The 16,660-nt window shown below is 38.7% G+C and overlaps 1 protein-coding gene across 2 annotated transcripts in view; it reads right to left on the bottom strand.

The window, feature by feature from the left end:
* The window catches only part of acaca (acetyl-CoA carboxylase alpha), a 263,482-nt gene that overhangs the window by 141,095 nt on the left and 105,727 nt on the right, over positions 1-16,660 (bottom strand). For both annotated transcript variants that reach the window (XM_043718470.1, XM_043718471.1), the window contains 6 exons: positions 15,480-15,623; positions 14,368-14,470; positions 12,826-12,933; positions 9,289-9,345; positions 8,214-8,258; positions 3,648-3,689 (listed from right to left, as the gene is read on the bottom strand). In XM_043718470.1, the coding sequence (XP_043574405.1) occupies positions 3,648-3,689; positions 8,214-8,258; positions 9,289-9,345; positions 12,826-12,933; positions 14,368-14,470; positions 15,480-15,623 (499 nt within the window). The remainder of the gene's footprint in view (positions 1-3,647; positions 3,690-8,213; positions 8,259-9,288; positions 9,346-12,825; positions 12,934-14,367; positions 14,471-15,479; positions 15,624-16,660) is intronic.

The following is a 16,660-nucleotide window of genomic DNA, read 5'->3' as shown; positions in this document are numbered from 1 at the left end:
GGACTGCTGAAGATGGGAGTGGAGGACGAAGCTGAAACAGAGATGGAGGGCAAAAAGAGTAAGATGAAAAGAGAGAGGTAAAGGAAGAATGAGAGAGGTGGAGGATGAAAAAGATAGAGACAGACCGAGGGTTAAAGAAAGAGAGATTGGGAGATGAAAGCAAGATGGGGTGAAAAAGGGTGCATGCACAGACCTTCGCGTTCAGTTACTAAATTACGATTGGTGCTTTAAGATTTAAGTATGTGATGTCAATTTATACAAATCATATTGTTGAGACAGGATAAAGCAAAAAACACAGAATTATTTAGATGGCTGCTGGAATTATGTTCGAAAAGACTGGTGGAGGCCACAATACTGAATATATTTACAGGTTGTTTTGTAACTTGGATTTCAGGATAGCAGTGTCGATGAACTCGATGAATGAATTCGCATTAAAGAAAGCAGTGCTTTTAATCAGAAGGTAGACTGTCCTCTCATCAATGTAAACTTGAGGACAGGCACATGGATACCACTCTTCTGAAATCAAATTGCACAAGAAGCAAATGCAGATTTTGCTCAAGACAGCCACGTTTTCAATTCTAGAATAATGACAGATTAGATAGACCCCTTTTCATTCAAGCTCCTTGAACAATCTGCTCTCCACTTCCCGTTAATTTTAAAATAATTTGTTAAACTTTGAGTCCTTCGCTTCTGTTTCTTAATGATTGAAGGTTTTGATGAATTTTGAATTAAAAGCAAATGACAGTGCACAAGCCCTCATCTTCACCAGTGTGTCACCAGCTCGGTTCTGTCTTTATTCTCCTGCCTCTTGCACTACTCTCGCAATTCCAATTTAATTTTGGATTTGACAAAAAGTGTTAAACCAAAGCAATTACACCAACTATAAGTAAATTAAGAAATTTCAGTAGATTTTTATCTATATCATTGAGACATATCACACTTCCTGGGCATATTTTTGATAAGCAAGAGGCTGAAATGTGATCAAGGCGAGGACGGAATATGAAATAATCAGATTAGTCATAACCTTACTGAATGGTGGAGTTGGCTCAAGGGCTGAGTGGCCTACTCTTGCTCCGAATTCACTTGTTGCTCGAAACATTGGAATATAGGAATTAGGAGTGGGAGTAGGCAATTCAGCCCTTTGAGCCCACTCCATCACTTAACATGGTCATGTGCGTCGAAAACAAAAATATTGAATATGGAAAAAAATCATATCAACAACAAACTCTGCCCAATATTTCCTCTGTTTAAATAAAAGAATGAAACATCAGACAACTGTAACGTATTTCCCTTCAGACTCCCTGGTTTCTTCCCCAAAAATGGCCTCAATGATTATTCACTCCCAGGCTGCAAAGATAAAAATGTACCTCAAAGTCCCATTAAACACTGCTGCAAACAATGCATCATTCCAATAACTCTCAAACATTTTAAACTGAATGAGTTGGCATATTATCCATTAAACATTTTCAATTTCCAGCTAATATAGAATTTTCCAAAACCTCAACCAATTTGATCAAAAAATAATCTGCCAGCCATATGTAAGTCAGCTTACAAAGCTGCAACAGACCTAAATTAATATACTGCATCCTCAGGATAATCTACTTTAAAGAAAATCTTCTCATTCTGCTACCAAAAACATTTGTCATTAATACTACATTAAAACTAACATCATGAACTGGGTGGATAAGTTTACACCCTGTAATTTATTTACAATGCAGGGTTAAACTCAGAAACTTTAATACAGAAAAATCTATTTCACAAAGACTCAATTGCCCTTATGCACCCCACTGTGCCACTTGATGGATCTCTTTTTATGCTAGGACTTTACGTCTCATCAACTCAAATCTGGACTCAAGACAGTGCTCTGAGTACATTATTCTTACACTATACTTTCTAACCTAATAAACAAACTCATGTTAGTATTCAATTCATAAATATGTTACAAATGACCTCTTCTCAAACAATGGATGTTATCCCATATCCTTTTCTCTACACCATGGTATTAATGTCACAAAACTATTACAATCTCAACATCACAACACAACCTACAATCCAAACTCAATATCCAATATTCTTGCTGGTTTCAGAATAAGATTCCAGTCACTGATCTCACCTGGTCCTTTGGTTTCTCTAAGAGAAGTCTGTTGTTCATTCCATCTCACTCCACTGCCACATTTTAGCAACTTTTTGAATTACCTCACTGTATGTGTAATTTCAACACAAGTTAGATCATAAAATTTAAAACTACCAGAGTTACCTGGAAATAAAAACAGGCCAGCTTTATCAGTATTAGAGTTGGTTCTCTTCAGGTTTTGAGGGGTAGGGAAGACACTTAGTGATAGGTTTTGAAAACATTATGTGGTTTGATGAACCCAGGAGAGGCTAAAGGCTGCTGACCACTTGATTTCAGATTAATGCCCTTGTTGATTTACACTTTACAAAATGGAAAATTGCAAATTTCAGCCATATCTTCAGGAACTGTGAAGGTGAGGGTTAAAGAATATTAACATTCCACAAGTTAAATTTCTGGTTAAGGTACGCTAAAGCTGCTTTCCTATATATGCGGGAACTCCCACTAGAGACAGAAGAGAGAGGAAAAAGGATGGGCTTACACATTTCAGATCAATTACTTTTTGCCAGAAAGGACTGACTGATGACAAGTCAATGGCCTGAAATGTTACCTATTTCTCTTTCAGGTATTTCCAACATGCTGTGTCTTTATTCCCCATTTTCCATCTAATACTATAATGGTATTAAAAGTACTTAGCTGGGTGTGGAGTTCTTTGGTATTTCCAACACTAATAAAAGGTGCTGTGTTAATATGAGGTCTTACTCCTTCCATTTCTTTTGCAGGATAAATTCAAATCATTTGAACTGATCACCAACAGGAGTCTAGCAATGCTCATAGTGAGATAATATTAGATTAGATTCCCGACAGCGTGGAAATAGGCCCTTCGGCCTGTCAAGAGAGATAGCCAAGAAAGATGGAGGGAGTCCACACCGACCTTCCGAAGAGCAACCCACCCAGACCCATTCTCCTACACTTACCCCTGACTAATGCACCTAACACTACGGGCAATTTAGCATAGTCAATTCACCTAACCTGCACATCGTTGGACTGTGGGAGGAAACTGGATCACCCGGAGGAAACCCACGTAGACACAGAGAGAATGTGCAAACTCCACAGTTGCCCGAGTCAGGAATTGAACCCGGGTCACTGGTGCTGTAAGGCAGCAGTACTAACCACTGAGCCACCATGCCATATCTTTTTTCAAAAAACTTCCAAACTAATTCAGTTGATACTTTTTATAATAGGTCACTCCTGTATTTTTAACTAATTCTGACCTCATCTAACATGAAATTTCCTGTTGTTAAAAGGATATTGTTCACAATAGAGACTTGCAAACAAAACTGACATCAAATAAATTGTGTTTTATGATAGTCTAGAAACGTAGTGGGAGCAGATGTAACAATAGCTTTCAGGGAGAGTTGGATAAATACTTGAAAATGAAATATTTATAGGACTAATGGATGAATTGGATAGTTCTTTTGAGGATTCAGTACAGGGACAATGGACCAAGTGGCCTCCCTTTGTATTTTTAAGAGTCTTTTTATGATTTATAGCTCAATTTTGCTGTATACCTTACCTTGTCTCTTGAGCGGAAAGTGAAGAACTTTGGAAACTCTCTCTGTGTAAAAGAAAGAAGAAAAAAATGCACATTTAAAATACCAAGTTAAGCGTCTGTGACCAACATATAGACATACAAAAGTTCAGGAAAGAAAAGAGACATTAAATGCCCAAGAAAACCACAATAAATCAGATTTAGCATGCATAAAATGCCAGTGATCAAGCCACTGATAGTATTTCTGGGAAAAGAAAAATTGCTCCTGGAGCCATAAAAAGAAATTCATTAACATAGTTTTGCTTCTTCCAGAACAATAAAAAAAGCAGCTTTTAAAGGTTTATTTCTCCCTTCAGACCTAGCATTATTGCTTTGCAAATGCAACCTGCCTGACGCAATTGTTGGGATAATGGTTGTGAGATATTTAATGACTGTACTGCCAATTTCCAGGAAAATATCATACAAAGGAACTACTCAGTAAAAGCTGAAATCAAATGCTACCTAATGTCTGCTTTGGGGAAAGGCTTTTTTCTATTTACCCACCTCCCCTCCCCACCCCCAAGTCGATACCAGTTAGATCGAATTGAACCTGAATATCCAGCAGTGCCTATGGAGGTCATTAGCCCCTGCTGTGGCAAAGCAGTCAGCCATTACATAGACAATCATAATAATGTGCTTAATTTAACTGCTCAAGACACCCTGGAAGTCGAGAAATTTGAAAACGAGCAAAAAAATAAATAATTTTAACTTGCTATTACATTGATAATCAGGTTAAATGGCTGGTAAGAAGAGAGATGACATAATTATTGGACCAACTCTGCACCCCCTGTCCACTTCCCTGTGGTGCTTATTACAGAGACAGTAAATAAAATTAGTAAGCATGGTAGTGTGGAATCTGTGGATTGCTTTATTTGATAATGAAACATGTGGATTAAAAGAGAAAGAAACTGCATTTGAAGTTTACATTCTTGCAGAGACCGCACTCAAAATTACTCTAATGGACAGAAGAGAGATTCTCAAGCTGAAATGAACTTCATGACACGTCAACCTTAGGAATACTTGCATTCTACCCATCACGCCATTTGTACCTTGCCCTTACTGGATCATCCATTCTGGTTAGGTCCCTCCTCCATGCAATTAAAGTGAAACATAGCACATAAAATAATTGAAAATGCACAAAACCACACTAGGAATGAACAGACGTAATGTTCAAGTGAAACTCTTGCATCACAACTTGGAATCAAATTGAATTCCATAATTAAAGTAGTATAGAGAGAAATTTCACGAGAAGACATTACACAGTGCAAATTGGGCCAATAGGCTTTGGACGTACAAACTTGCTGCTATTTATGTGTTTGCAAATCAACCAGCCAACATCCAAAAAGGATCAGAACATTTATTTGCCAATTCAATGATTTAAGTTTTATGTGGGCCATTAAAAGAAGCCAAGAGACCCCAATTCTCAGGATTGATGAACTGTAGGAAAATAATTCAATTTAAAGTTGGAACAAAAATCTTTCTTCGTAGGTAATCCCTCGATATTAAGGATGACTTCCTTTCACTCCAGTGACGTGGCTCCTGAAGTAGTTAAATAATCCAAAGCTGAATCAACATCCTCTGTCACAGGTGGGGTAGGTGGGGTTTGAAGATGCAGGAGATACTTGGGTTTTGGCATGCTTCTTCTATTATCTGTACTTGACCTCCATCTGAGCCTGTTGCAAATGTTCAAAGCAGGTCGTATCTTTGCAGATGTTTCTTTTCCAGTTTGGTGGTATTGGGTATGAGCTTGGTTCGGACGTCTTGTGACCGACATAGGGACAATGTTGCCCACCCAACACAGTAGATCCTAACCAGTACCTCAACACTAGGGACATTGGCCTGAGAGAAGGACATTAACATTGGAGTGAAAACCCTGCCAGAGACATTGCTGGTGAAATTTCAGAAATCAATTGAGGTGTCTGCCATACATATCCACATCTCCAATACACACGTGGGACAGTAACACTATTGCCCTATACACCATGAACTTTCACTGAGATTGGAGGTCTGTGTCATCCAACACTGTTCCTCACAAGTCCATACATGACGCTGACACATTTGAGGCAATGTTAAATTTAGGTGTTGATGTCTGTGCTTACTGAAAGAGGCCTCCACCTCACAAAGGCCTTTGCCTCAGTCAACTAAGGGGGATATGGACTCATCTCCTCCTAATTGAGGACAAGAAGTTAATGTGCTAGGGACATGGGCTTGCCTCCCAAGATGACACATTCTTTATTCACTTGTGGGACATGGGCATCGTTGGCTGGCCAGCATTTATTGCCTATCTTAGTTGCCCTTCAGAAGGTAGTGTTGAGCTGCCTCTTTGAACCACTACAGTCCATGTCCAGATGGTGGAATATGAATTCAATAAAATATGTGAAATAAAAAGCTAGGCTAATTGTGACCATGCAACCACTGCCAACTGCCAAAAACCCATCTGCATCACTAATGTCCTAAATGTGACTTCAGACCCACAACAAAGGATCTGACTCTTTCAACTACTCTCTGGGCCATTAGGATTGGGCAATAGATTCTGGCCCAGCTAGCAAGGCCCACATCCTGTGAACAATTAGAAAAAAATGCAGTTTGCCCACAGAAATTCATCATGATGCACAGCATGTGAACAAGGGCCCTCACCAATGGGTACCCACAGATGCAATGTGTGTTTAAAGTGGAGTCCAGTGAGGTTGTCATTGCACCAGTGTTCATTTTCAATTTCCTTGCTGTAAAGTTCCACCCCATATTGAAGAAGCTTCCCGCTGGAGTGGAGATAATCCCCTGGATGAGCAGGAAACTGTTTGACGCTCTCTGCCTCCAGAACACAGCGCAACAATCTGTCGTTCAGATGCATATTCAGATGACACTGCATGCATGTAAACTCTAATCAATGCATTCATGGGGGATATGAAAAAATAGCCCTCAGACCAAACATCCAGAAGATAACATCTGCTTTAGGTATACTACTACAACACATTTCAGCCAATCAAGATCCAGGGCAAGCTACAGAGTAATGTGGATCAACTCCCAAATCAAAAATACCTCTATGAGCATATGCATTAGTTCAAACAAGTCAGAAATTTTAATAATCTTTCCAAGACACCCAGGTAAATGTATATCTGGTAGTTCTTATCTTTAGCGGATAGTTATCTCTATAATTTGGACAGCGATCTACAGTGCAGGAATGTTTTCTGTCCTCAGTTGGACAACGTACCTATGTGCCAACTTAAGGCTTGGAGAAAATGAATAAGTTGCAGAGCTTACCAATACTTTAAGCTAAATAGGCGATTCATATGTTTCACATGATTAGAATCCACTAACAATAGCCATGTTGTATACATATGCAATGTGACTCAATTCTACTCTTGCAAATATTTCAGCAAACTGGTACCTATAGAAATATCTATTCACATAGTACATATATAGTGTGAAGCAAATATTTTAACTAAAAGATTGCAAAGTGTAAATGTGAAATCTATCCGTTTGTGTGCTGATATCTACCTATCAGCAGGTGTATTCTTGTTTCTGAAAGAGAAGTTTATGGGTTAAGGTCCAAATTACAAGTTGATCTAGATAGATATTGCATTTCAATAGTGAAAGAGTGCTGCATGGTCAGATCTGCTGCCTTTTAGGTTAAACAGAAGCCTTGACTGCCCTATTGTAGATGTCAAAGACCTCTTGACACTATTTCAAGAAAGGCACTGACATTCTGGTAAGTGTCTTGAGCAATATTTATCCTTCAAAATCAACATCATGATCAAATTATTGTTTGTGGCAACATGGCATGCACAAACTATGCGCTATGTTTACGCAATAACAGTAGTGACTAAACATCAAAAGTTCTTCACTCACTGTAAACTGCTTTGGGACACTACTAAAATGCCAACATCTTTTGTTCTTTCTTATTAGATACCATACAAAGGAATATAAAGATGGTTGCTTCATTCACATAACACCCTGTTCACAGAATGGTAGATTGAGTTCATACTGTCAAATAAGAGATTCCAAACCAACAAAAATGCACTCACAGAGGAGACAAAAATCAGAGGGCAAGTTCTGGCACCCATTCAGAGAGAGATAAGCCTATCAGGACATTTGCTCAATTTATCGAGCAAGTTGAACTGCAATTATGAGTAATGGACTGAACTATGAATGAAGCCAGGACAACATAATTAATTTATCAAATTACAGTAAAATCATTCAAGGATCAGCTATTTACAAATACAATACTCTGAAAATTTACTCCTCCAGGACTCCAAGCCATTAGGCATTTAGACCAGTTTCTGAGAAGGCGCAGGTATAATTGGACAACTTTTGTTAAATTTGAGATTATTCGGCCCTAAAGTCCAACACCTCACCGTTGTAACAGCTGATGAGCAGAGCTACAGGACACAAAAGCATAATCGAAAGCTAGATATATTTTCATCCAATGGTTAACGTTGCCAAGGAATAGTTTCAAGTATAAAGCAGTTGCCACTCAAACTCAGGCCGGTTTCCTTTGTTAACAAAAGAGAATATACCCAAGGAAACATTTCATAATTCTTGACTACTTACATGGAATCTCCGATCCACCTCATAATTGCACTGTTTCCGGAAATCCTTTAGGGTAAAGTGAAAAGAAAAAAGTAGACAAGATCTGGCTGTTAATAGGAGGATTAAAGTGCAATTATCAAACAATTAAACATTAGATCTGCCCTGCCTCATAATTTTCACATTTTAAAGAGACTTACATTTTCACAGCGCTTCTTAAACATCATCATTCAGATCAAGGACAGCCTTTTCACTCATTTCCATTGACTGTTGTTTTATTGAAAAACCCATGATGTCAGGAGACCTGGACAGGTTTGTTTGTTGCATCAAATGACTTCTTGCCATTCAGCTTAGCAATTCTTTATTGCAAGAACTTTATATGCAAAGCTGTGACATTTGAGAGTCAAATCACACAACACAGGACCTGTGAAAAATGGTCAAGGTGCCACATTACAACAAATCATATGGTTTATAGATGACTAGCAGGTAAGGATTGTGTGTGTTAGATCAGTGATAATAAGCAGCATTAATTTTTAATCCTTTCATGAAATGTGGATGCTGTTGGGCAGACCACATGTTGATATCCCCAATTTCCCTTGGAAAAAGTGATCATAAAGTATTTCTTGAAACAATGTGGATAAATCCACAATGCTGCTGGAAAGGGAGTTTCAGGACTTTGACCTTGCCTTCGTGAAGGAAGGGTGGTAACAGTCCCAAGACAGGATCATCATTTAGGAAGCTCTGACTGATTGATGTGCTTTGCAACTGGACTGGGCAAGAAAATGAGACACAGTAAGATAAGGAGTTGATCATTTTGGTCTGAAGGGAGAAATTCCTTCAAGAAGACGGCTATGAATTGTCTATCCCAGACAGTTATGGAATGCAGTACTGTTGAGTATATTTATGGTTCAGATAATAAAGTTTTGGCCTTCCAACAAATCAGCGGAGATGGTGAACGAGTGGAAGAGTGAAACCAAGGCAGATCAGCCATAATCACCTTGAAAAGACAGAGAAGACTCAACTTTGGTCATTTTCTACGTGATTTGTGTATTTTTGGGAAAAAGATGGGAATAGTTTGATTACAGTGAAGAAACAGTACCTTCTGTGCTACAAGGAAGGTCAGACGACGGATACCATGGTCGAACAGAATTGATCTCTGAAGAGAAAAATACCAAATCATGACATTTCTCAAAATCAACCTTAAAGAATATGCATCATACACAAGATATTCACATTTCTGGCAGGTAGGAAAAGATAGCACTTGATGTCATTCTAAATCATAGCTGAAAAATGTGTTGCTGGAAAAGCGCAGCAGGTCAGGCAGCATCCAAGGAGCAGGAGAATCGACGTTTCGAGTATAAGCCCTTCTTCAGGAATGAGGAGGGTATGCCAAGCAGGCTAAGATAAAAAGGTAGGGAGGAGGCACTTGGGAGAGGGGCGTTGGGAATGCGATAGGTGGAAGGAGGCGAGGGTGATAGGCCGGAGAGGGGGTGGGGGCAGAAAGGTCGGGGGAGGGGGAGTTAAAGTGTTCAGCCACGGGGCGGTTGGGTTGGTTGGTGCGGGAGTCCCAGAGGGGTTCTCTGAAACGTTCCACAAGTAGGCGGCCTGTCTCCCCAATGTAGAGGAGGCCACATCAGGTGCAGCGGATGCAGTAAATGACGTGTTTGGAGGTGCAGGTGAATTTGTGATGGATATGGAAGGATCTCTTGGACGGAAGTGAGGGGGGAGGTGTGGGCGCAAGTTTTGCATTTCTTGTGGTTGCAGGGGAAGGTGCCGGGAGTGGAAGTTGGGTTGGTGGGGGGTGTGGACCTGACGAGGGAATCGCGGAGGGAGTGGTCTTTCCGGAACGCTGATAGGGGAGGGGAGGGAAATATATCCTTGGTGGTGGGGTCTGTTTGGAGGTGGCAGAAATGACAAAGGATGATATGTATCTGGAGGTTGGTGGGGTGGTAGGTATACAGACCAATAATCTACATATCTAATCAATGCTGTTTTAATTTATTTATGTTGGGCATATGTGGGCATGGTTACCACAACTGCATGACTTCCATGAGAAATGTTTGCATTTGAAATGAACAGTGATAGCAACTTGGATTTAAAAAGCATCTTTAAAACAATAAAGATTTCACAGGAACATTATAAATCAAAGTAAAACAGAGTCACCAAAGTGGAAATTATATTGGATGACTAATTTAAAAAAAAATCAGCTCTAATGAAGGGCAAGCTTAGACTTAGCTAGGATATTCTCCCCAGTTGAAAAGTTTAGCTTCACCAGCTCTCTCAATTCACATCTGAAAATTGGACAGCTGAACAGGAGGGCTACCAATCCCCTGAAAGTGTATGACAGCAAGGATTCACCATTAACGTTTGCATTCCACTCCTGACTTCAGTCTTGCTGACTTCCACTGATAGCTTATCTTTCCAATCTACCTCTTTGCATTCTATTTTTGCAGTCTCCCCCAATTTGTTCTATGTCTCAGCTGTCATCTACCACATTTCAGCATTTGGCCTTTTATACATGTGCCTTCTTAATCTTCTAATTTTTCTGCACTTCTCCCAGTCTTCAAATACTATCTCAATGTTTCCCAATTTTGGGGGCGGTGATGACCTATCACTGAACTGTTAATTCAGAGATCCAGGTAATGTTCTGCAGATTAGTTGACTCTTAACTGCTTGCTGGGCAATTAGGGATGGGTATTAAATGCTGCCTACGTAGTGATGTCCTCTTCCCATGAATGAATAATTAAAAAAAAAATCACACCCTTGCTCATCTCTCCAACTCTTCTCCCAACTTGGATTCAATGTTTCATTCCAAAGGCACCATATAAATATAAAGACAAATATTTTTAATTTATTCTTGGGACATATGTATATTGGCAAGCATGACATTTATTACCTATCCCAGTTGAGATGATGGGATGAATGACAATTTTGAACTGCCACAGGATTGATACTGTTAAATGAGCTTGCCCATTAAGAGCAGCCGACTTTGGCATGAGATTTGGGGTCATGCAGGTCAAACATCATAAGGGTACCAGTTTCTCTTTCTAAACAGCATCAATGAAACAATTAGCTTGCCATAACTGCCTGACATCTCCTCGTCACTGCTGAAAATAGTTCTTCATCTTCAGGTTTTGTTTAAACTAAATTAATTTGAATTCTCAAACCAAATTATTTGAATCTGAACTCCATGGACCACAAGTCCCAGCCTTTGGATTATCAGATGAGCAACATGACCACAGCACTACATGTAACCAATATATTGAAACCTTTTGTAACATCGAGTAAGTTTTCTATTAATAATAAAGTGATTAATTGGGGTTTTGCTCTAGAACATTGGCTCTATTTTTCAACTAGGCTTTTTTAAAATATTTATTTCTTGGACCCTGACAGATCATAAATCCTGAAGGAAGTTTACTGTTCATGTAACATAAATGACCTAATCATGCAAAATGTCATTGAAACACTGAAATTCAGTTTGTCAAAAGAAAATATTCTTGACTATATCAGACCAGAGACTCTATGTAGGATAATGTAGGACAATGACCAGGTGGAAATGCTCATCTTAAAACTCACATATGTCTTGCCTAAATACATCTTTTTCAAAATATTGCATGATAATCACAGCAATTCTGGTTACAAAAGAATGTTTATTTTATGGAGAAGGGAAAGCAGCTAAACAAGCCCCTTCCTTTAATTTGCAGTCAGCTCCTCAGATATAATTTTAAATCTTGACCTTAAGTTCTAATATTTGAAATCTGCTGCTATTCCACGCTCTTTAATACCCTTTGACTAACAGAGGGCAGGTGATTTGATACAACCTCCTGCAACACCTTGAGCTCAGAAACTACTGGAAATATAAATAAGTAGACAAGGTCTCAAATTCTCATCTGCCATGCTTGCACCTCCATGCCTTATTGTGCTTGGACAACGTCATGGAAGCTTAAATCTAAATTTTTATCATTTAACCTCACAATGCATTACAACAACATAATCTTCCAATACTCTTACATAACAAATTTATTCTTTCCCCTTGGAACGTGGATGAGTAAGATTTAACGGGCCTTGCCTATCCTCTGCCATAAAATGGCTATTCTTTATCATGCGTGTCAAGGCAGTGAGTATTGGCAATCTGTTCAAGCATAGACTCTCAATCTTCTCACTGATGCCTAAATTTGCAGAGGATTCTTGTGGCACGGTGGCAATGCCCCTACCTCTAGATCAGGAGGCTTAGGTTCATTTCCCACCTGCTACAGACATTTGGCATTGCACCTCTAAACTGGGTGATTACAAGATATCTGCCCAAGCCTGCATGCAGGCTCCAGCAGCAAGGAGGTAGTAATGGGTGCAAGCCTGTTTTCTTTCTATTTATAGACCATAGAACTGTTGAAGCAAAGATCAACCGAATGCAAAGAGAAGCGGTCAAGTTTAGGATTTCTGCACTTCATTTCAAGTTTTACACTGGACCAAGTATTACAAACCAAACTATGAGGGACTGGTCAGTACATTGTAAAGCTACTACCAAATAGATGCTGGTCAAAACTAATCACTTACTTTCTCTACAGGCAATTTTTGAGTCATGGGCAAGTACTTATTTCACAGCATAATCATAAAATGGACTGTTATACATACTCACCATGGAGTGCATGAACTCTCCAAACATCATCACCAGGGCATCATCATCAGTGTCATTATCAATCTTAATAGCCACATTGAGAATATGAATAGGCTCATCTCTTGTATTCTGCAAGTTAAAACAAAACAACAATGGGGTTTAAGGGCAGGATGAAAGAGGAAGTGATTACATGTACTCTAGGTTTAAACAATTTTATGATTAAGTATGAAATATACAGGTCAGGAATTTTCTCAGAGCTGCTCCCACTGTAATTTCACCAAAGGTGACATGGAAACCCCATCTTTACCTATATATATTATATGGTCACAGGTAGGTCTATTTGTTTTCTAAGATACAGTCATGTAAATGAAAAGTGTTACATTCAGAATTAAATCTCCTGGTCCTGAATCCATTACTGTCACCTTCAGTACAGGTACCATTCTCTATTCAGAGATCTGAGTTACCTTCTAGTCAAGAGAGCATTTTCCAGACTTATTTCAGGCATCTAAAATCCTGAGCCTAATTCAGCAAAACTCATGTAAAAATCTGAAAGAATGAATTCTCAAAACAGGCATATATATCCCAGTGTAATATCCCAAAATGGTACAAAAGTCAGGAAAACAAAAGGCTTGTCTGGAGTGAAGCATGGAAACAAAACTGTTAAAAATATACAGTTTACGTAGCATTTAGTCCATTAGATTTATAAAATGGCCCGAAGTATCAAGACACTTGATAAAATGTAGAAAAAAAATGCCAGATTATTGACACTAGTCACATGAACAGCGATGGGATTTTATCTGCTTGAAGATCTTCCACATACCTAGTGCAGCCAGGAAAAGCTTTCAATTTATTTCAACTGCAAGTAATCAGGCTTTAAGTGTTACTGCTGATGACAAAGGAGTCAGCTTTGTGAACGAGGATTTTCAAGCGGTCCCATTTCCACTACCATAAAAATAATTTTCCTCTTGAGACTGATTTTTATTGCCCCCTCACACAATTGGAACACAGTCTCCAAGATTGCACATTTGCTTGTGTTTTCCCAACTCTCCAACCCCAAACTCCAGTTTACCACCCTTCTAAACTAGAAACTTGTCATCAGTTGAAACTGAAAAACTCCAGTGTAAAGAGTTCCTCCCTCTGAATAAAAACTGGGCAAAGGGGAAGGAGGGAAACATCATTATGGTGATAGGAATGGGAAATGATTGCCCTCTGGACTTAGCATCAGTTGCAAGAACGATCAGGTCAAGCATACAGCAGGCTTTCGACAGCTGCAAAAATATACCTTCATCAAGGTGAGTTCTTTTGGATACAGTTTCTGTACAAAGTTCTGCATTTCAGGTTTGATCCTGCACACTGCAAGAAGTGTTTTCATTTGTATAAAATGAAGTTATACTAGATTGGAGTCTGAACTCATGTTGTATTCAGTAATCGGAGTTTACCCTGATCACTGCATCATCATCTTTTAACAGTTGTAATCTTGAGCTATGACAAAGGGGATTCAGAGCTTGGTACCTAAATATCTGATGCTCCAGCTGCCTTTATTCTCTTGCTTGTACTACTTACTTTGCTGTCATCTTCATCATACAGTGAGGCATGTCCTGACTCAGGAAAGGTGGGGCTTGGAGGAGGCGAGTCAGAAAAGCAACTTGTCACATCTTGAAAGTTTCTGTAAATAAAAAGTAGATAGAACTGTTCACATATTCCAGAATTTAAAATTCTACCAAAGACGAGCTGATATTTGCAAGTGTTTAAATATAGGAATGGTCAGTTCACAAGCTGCTGTTCCTCTCCTGCTTATTCACCTGTGTGCATTCTAAATGAAGCTTACACTAAGCAGTTTAAATTACATCACAAACTATGAATACAAGGCCCGAACAAGTTCAATGAAAACTATCAACCTTTCTTGGCCTGCTTCATAGTCATTCTTTGTGTGTGGTCATGGACAGTCAATTCCCATGATCAAAAATATTCTCTGCTATAGTCTATACTTAGCTAAAATTGGTGAGAAAACAGATAATGCAGCAAATTAATTACTTGTCTTTGATCTCAAATTTGGTCTCAAACATGACCAAACTAATGAGGTGGAAATGCTATTCGCTCTGTTGGTGCAAGTGTCTTACAAACTTAGATGTGAACTTAGTTCCTAGACAGCACTGTATTAATCTACACCATTAACAGATTGAAAAAATAAGAGATTGTAGCTGAGATACACAGAAAAAAATAGTTAATGAAAAAATACTCAATAGTAAGCAATGCAAATGTTGTTTGATTCCTGTATCAATTGTTTAAATGAACTTTATAGTTTCATTTCCCAATATGTTAATTAGAATCCTAAACCAAAAAACCAAGGAACTCCGGATGCTGGAAATTAGAAACAGAAACAGAACTGGCTGGAAAACTCAGGTCTGGCAGCATCTGTAGAGAGAAAGCAAAGTTAACATTTTGGATATAATGACCCTTCTTCATAACTGATTGTAGCTGTGAAAAGATTGGTATATATGCTATACTCGAAATGTTAACTCTTGCTTTCTCTTCACAGATCCTGTCAGACCTATTGAGTTTTTCCAGCAATTTCTGTTTTTGTTTATGATGATAATTTAAATCATGATCTGTTTCCAGAGATAGAAAGGTCGGGAGGCTTAAAGTTTAAAAATAAAATGTACAGGGAATCTTACTTCACAAAGTCCTCAAAGGTGCGGAATGCGACCATTGCCCCCATACGCTGGCATGGTGGAGTAAAAGCAGCATCGAGCAGCACATCACTTACACTAGCAACATGAAACATCCCATAATGGTTCAAGTTGGATGAGAAAGACATCCTGAATTGGAGCATAAGGACGAGCAATTAGAATTGAGAGGAGCAATTCAGTGCAGTATTATAGAAAAAAAGCCTACAGTCCCATGTTTGAGCTGAAGCACATTGTGCAAAATTAGTAACAAGTGTGTAAATGTATCCATATGCAGTTCCAAGTTCACTATTCAATCCCAAACTGACATGGGTCATTTCATTTGATTCATCAGCACGTTTCTTATTCATAATTACAGAGTATCAATCCTTCCATCTTTCCATCAGCCTTCAATCAGTGTTAATTAAGTGATAAACAAGTGGGAATTCCAAACCACAAAAAATATTTGTTTAATAAAAGGTTCCTCACAGGCCCTCCACTTTAATGCTTTGCTGTTCCCATACTAATTTTTAATTGGCATCTTTCCTACTCTGCACTATTTCCAGTGCACGAGTACTGGATTTTCAATGGGTAACTTGTGTTACCCAGATGATGGTTGTACTTGACATATCACATCCCAGAGTGAAACCTGGCTTAGCAGATCATAACTTTTAGTTTTGAAATTTGGTTATCACGGTGGTTAATCATTGAACATATTCACAAGAGGTTACCAGTGTACTTTTAATAAAAGAACATACGATTACCATAGAAAATGCAGAAAAGATATCATAAACAGAAAAAAATATAAATTCAACCTTTTTCCCAGAAATACCCTTTACCAGTGAAGTATCACTCCTATCTTCAACTCTTCAATTTCTTACCTAACTGATAAGGCTGTAATTATTAAGTTTTGCTAACTTTCAACAGATTCACCACATGATTCTCCCAACTCCCAATCCCTCCTGCCAACATGCAGACAAAAGCGGATTCATTGACAATTCTCATTGAATTATAAGCTGCCTGCTTCTGGCCTCTTTCCTTTTGTCGTAAAAACTCAATCTAGTAAACACTTCAGCAGTAATCTCACCAAGTAGTTTATCTAGCCACTTAGCTTAAGTCATTTGATTTTGTGGAAATGCTGTTTGACCACTGCTAAATAAAAACATTTCTGACTCTTAAAATAAATCACT

The sequence above is a fragment of the Chiloscyllium plagiosum genome, chromosome 28, assembly GCF_004010195.1.
Source record: "Chiloscyllium plagiosum isolate BGI_BamShark_2017 chromosome 28, ASM401019v2, whole genome shotgun sequence".
Lineage (NCBI taxonomy): Eukaryota > Metazoa > Chordata > Chondrichthyes > Orectolobiformes > Hemiscylliidae > Chiloscyllium > Chiloscyllium plagiosum.
The sequence above is the reverse complement of the archived record's forward strand: the minus strand, read 5'-3'. Positions and strand labels throughout refer to the sequence as shown.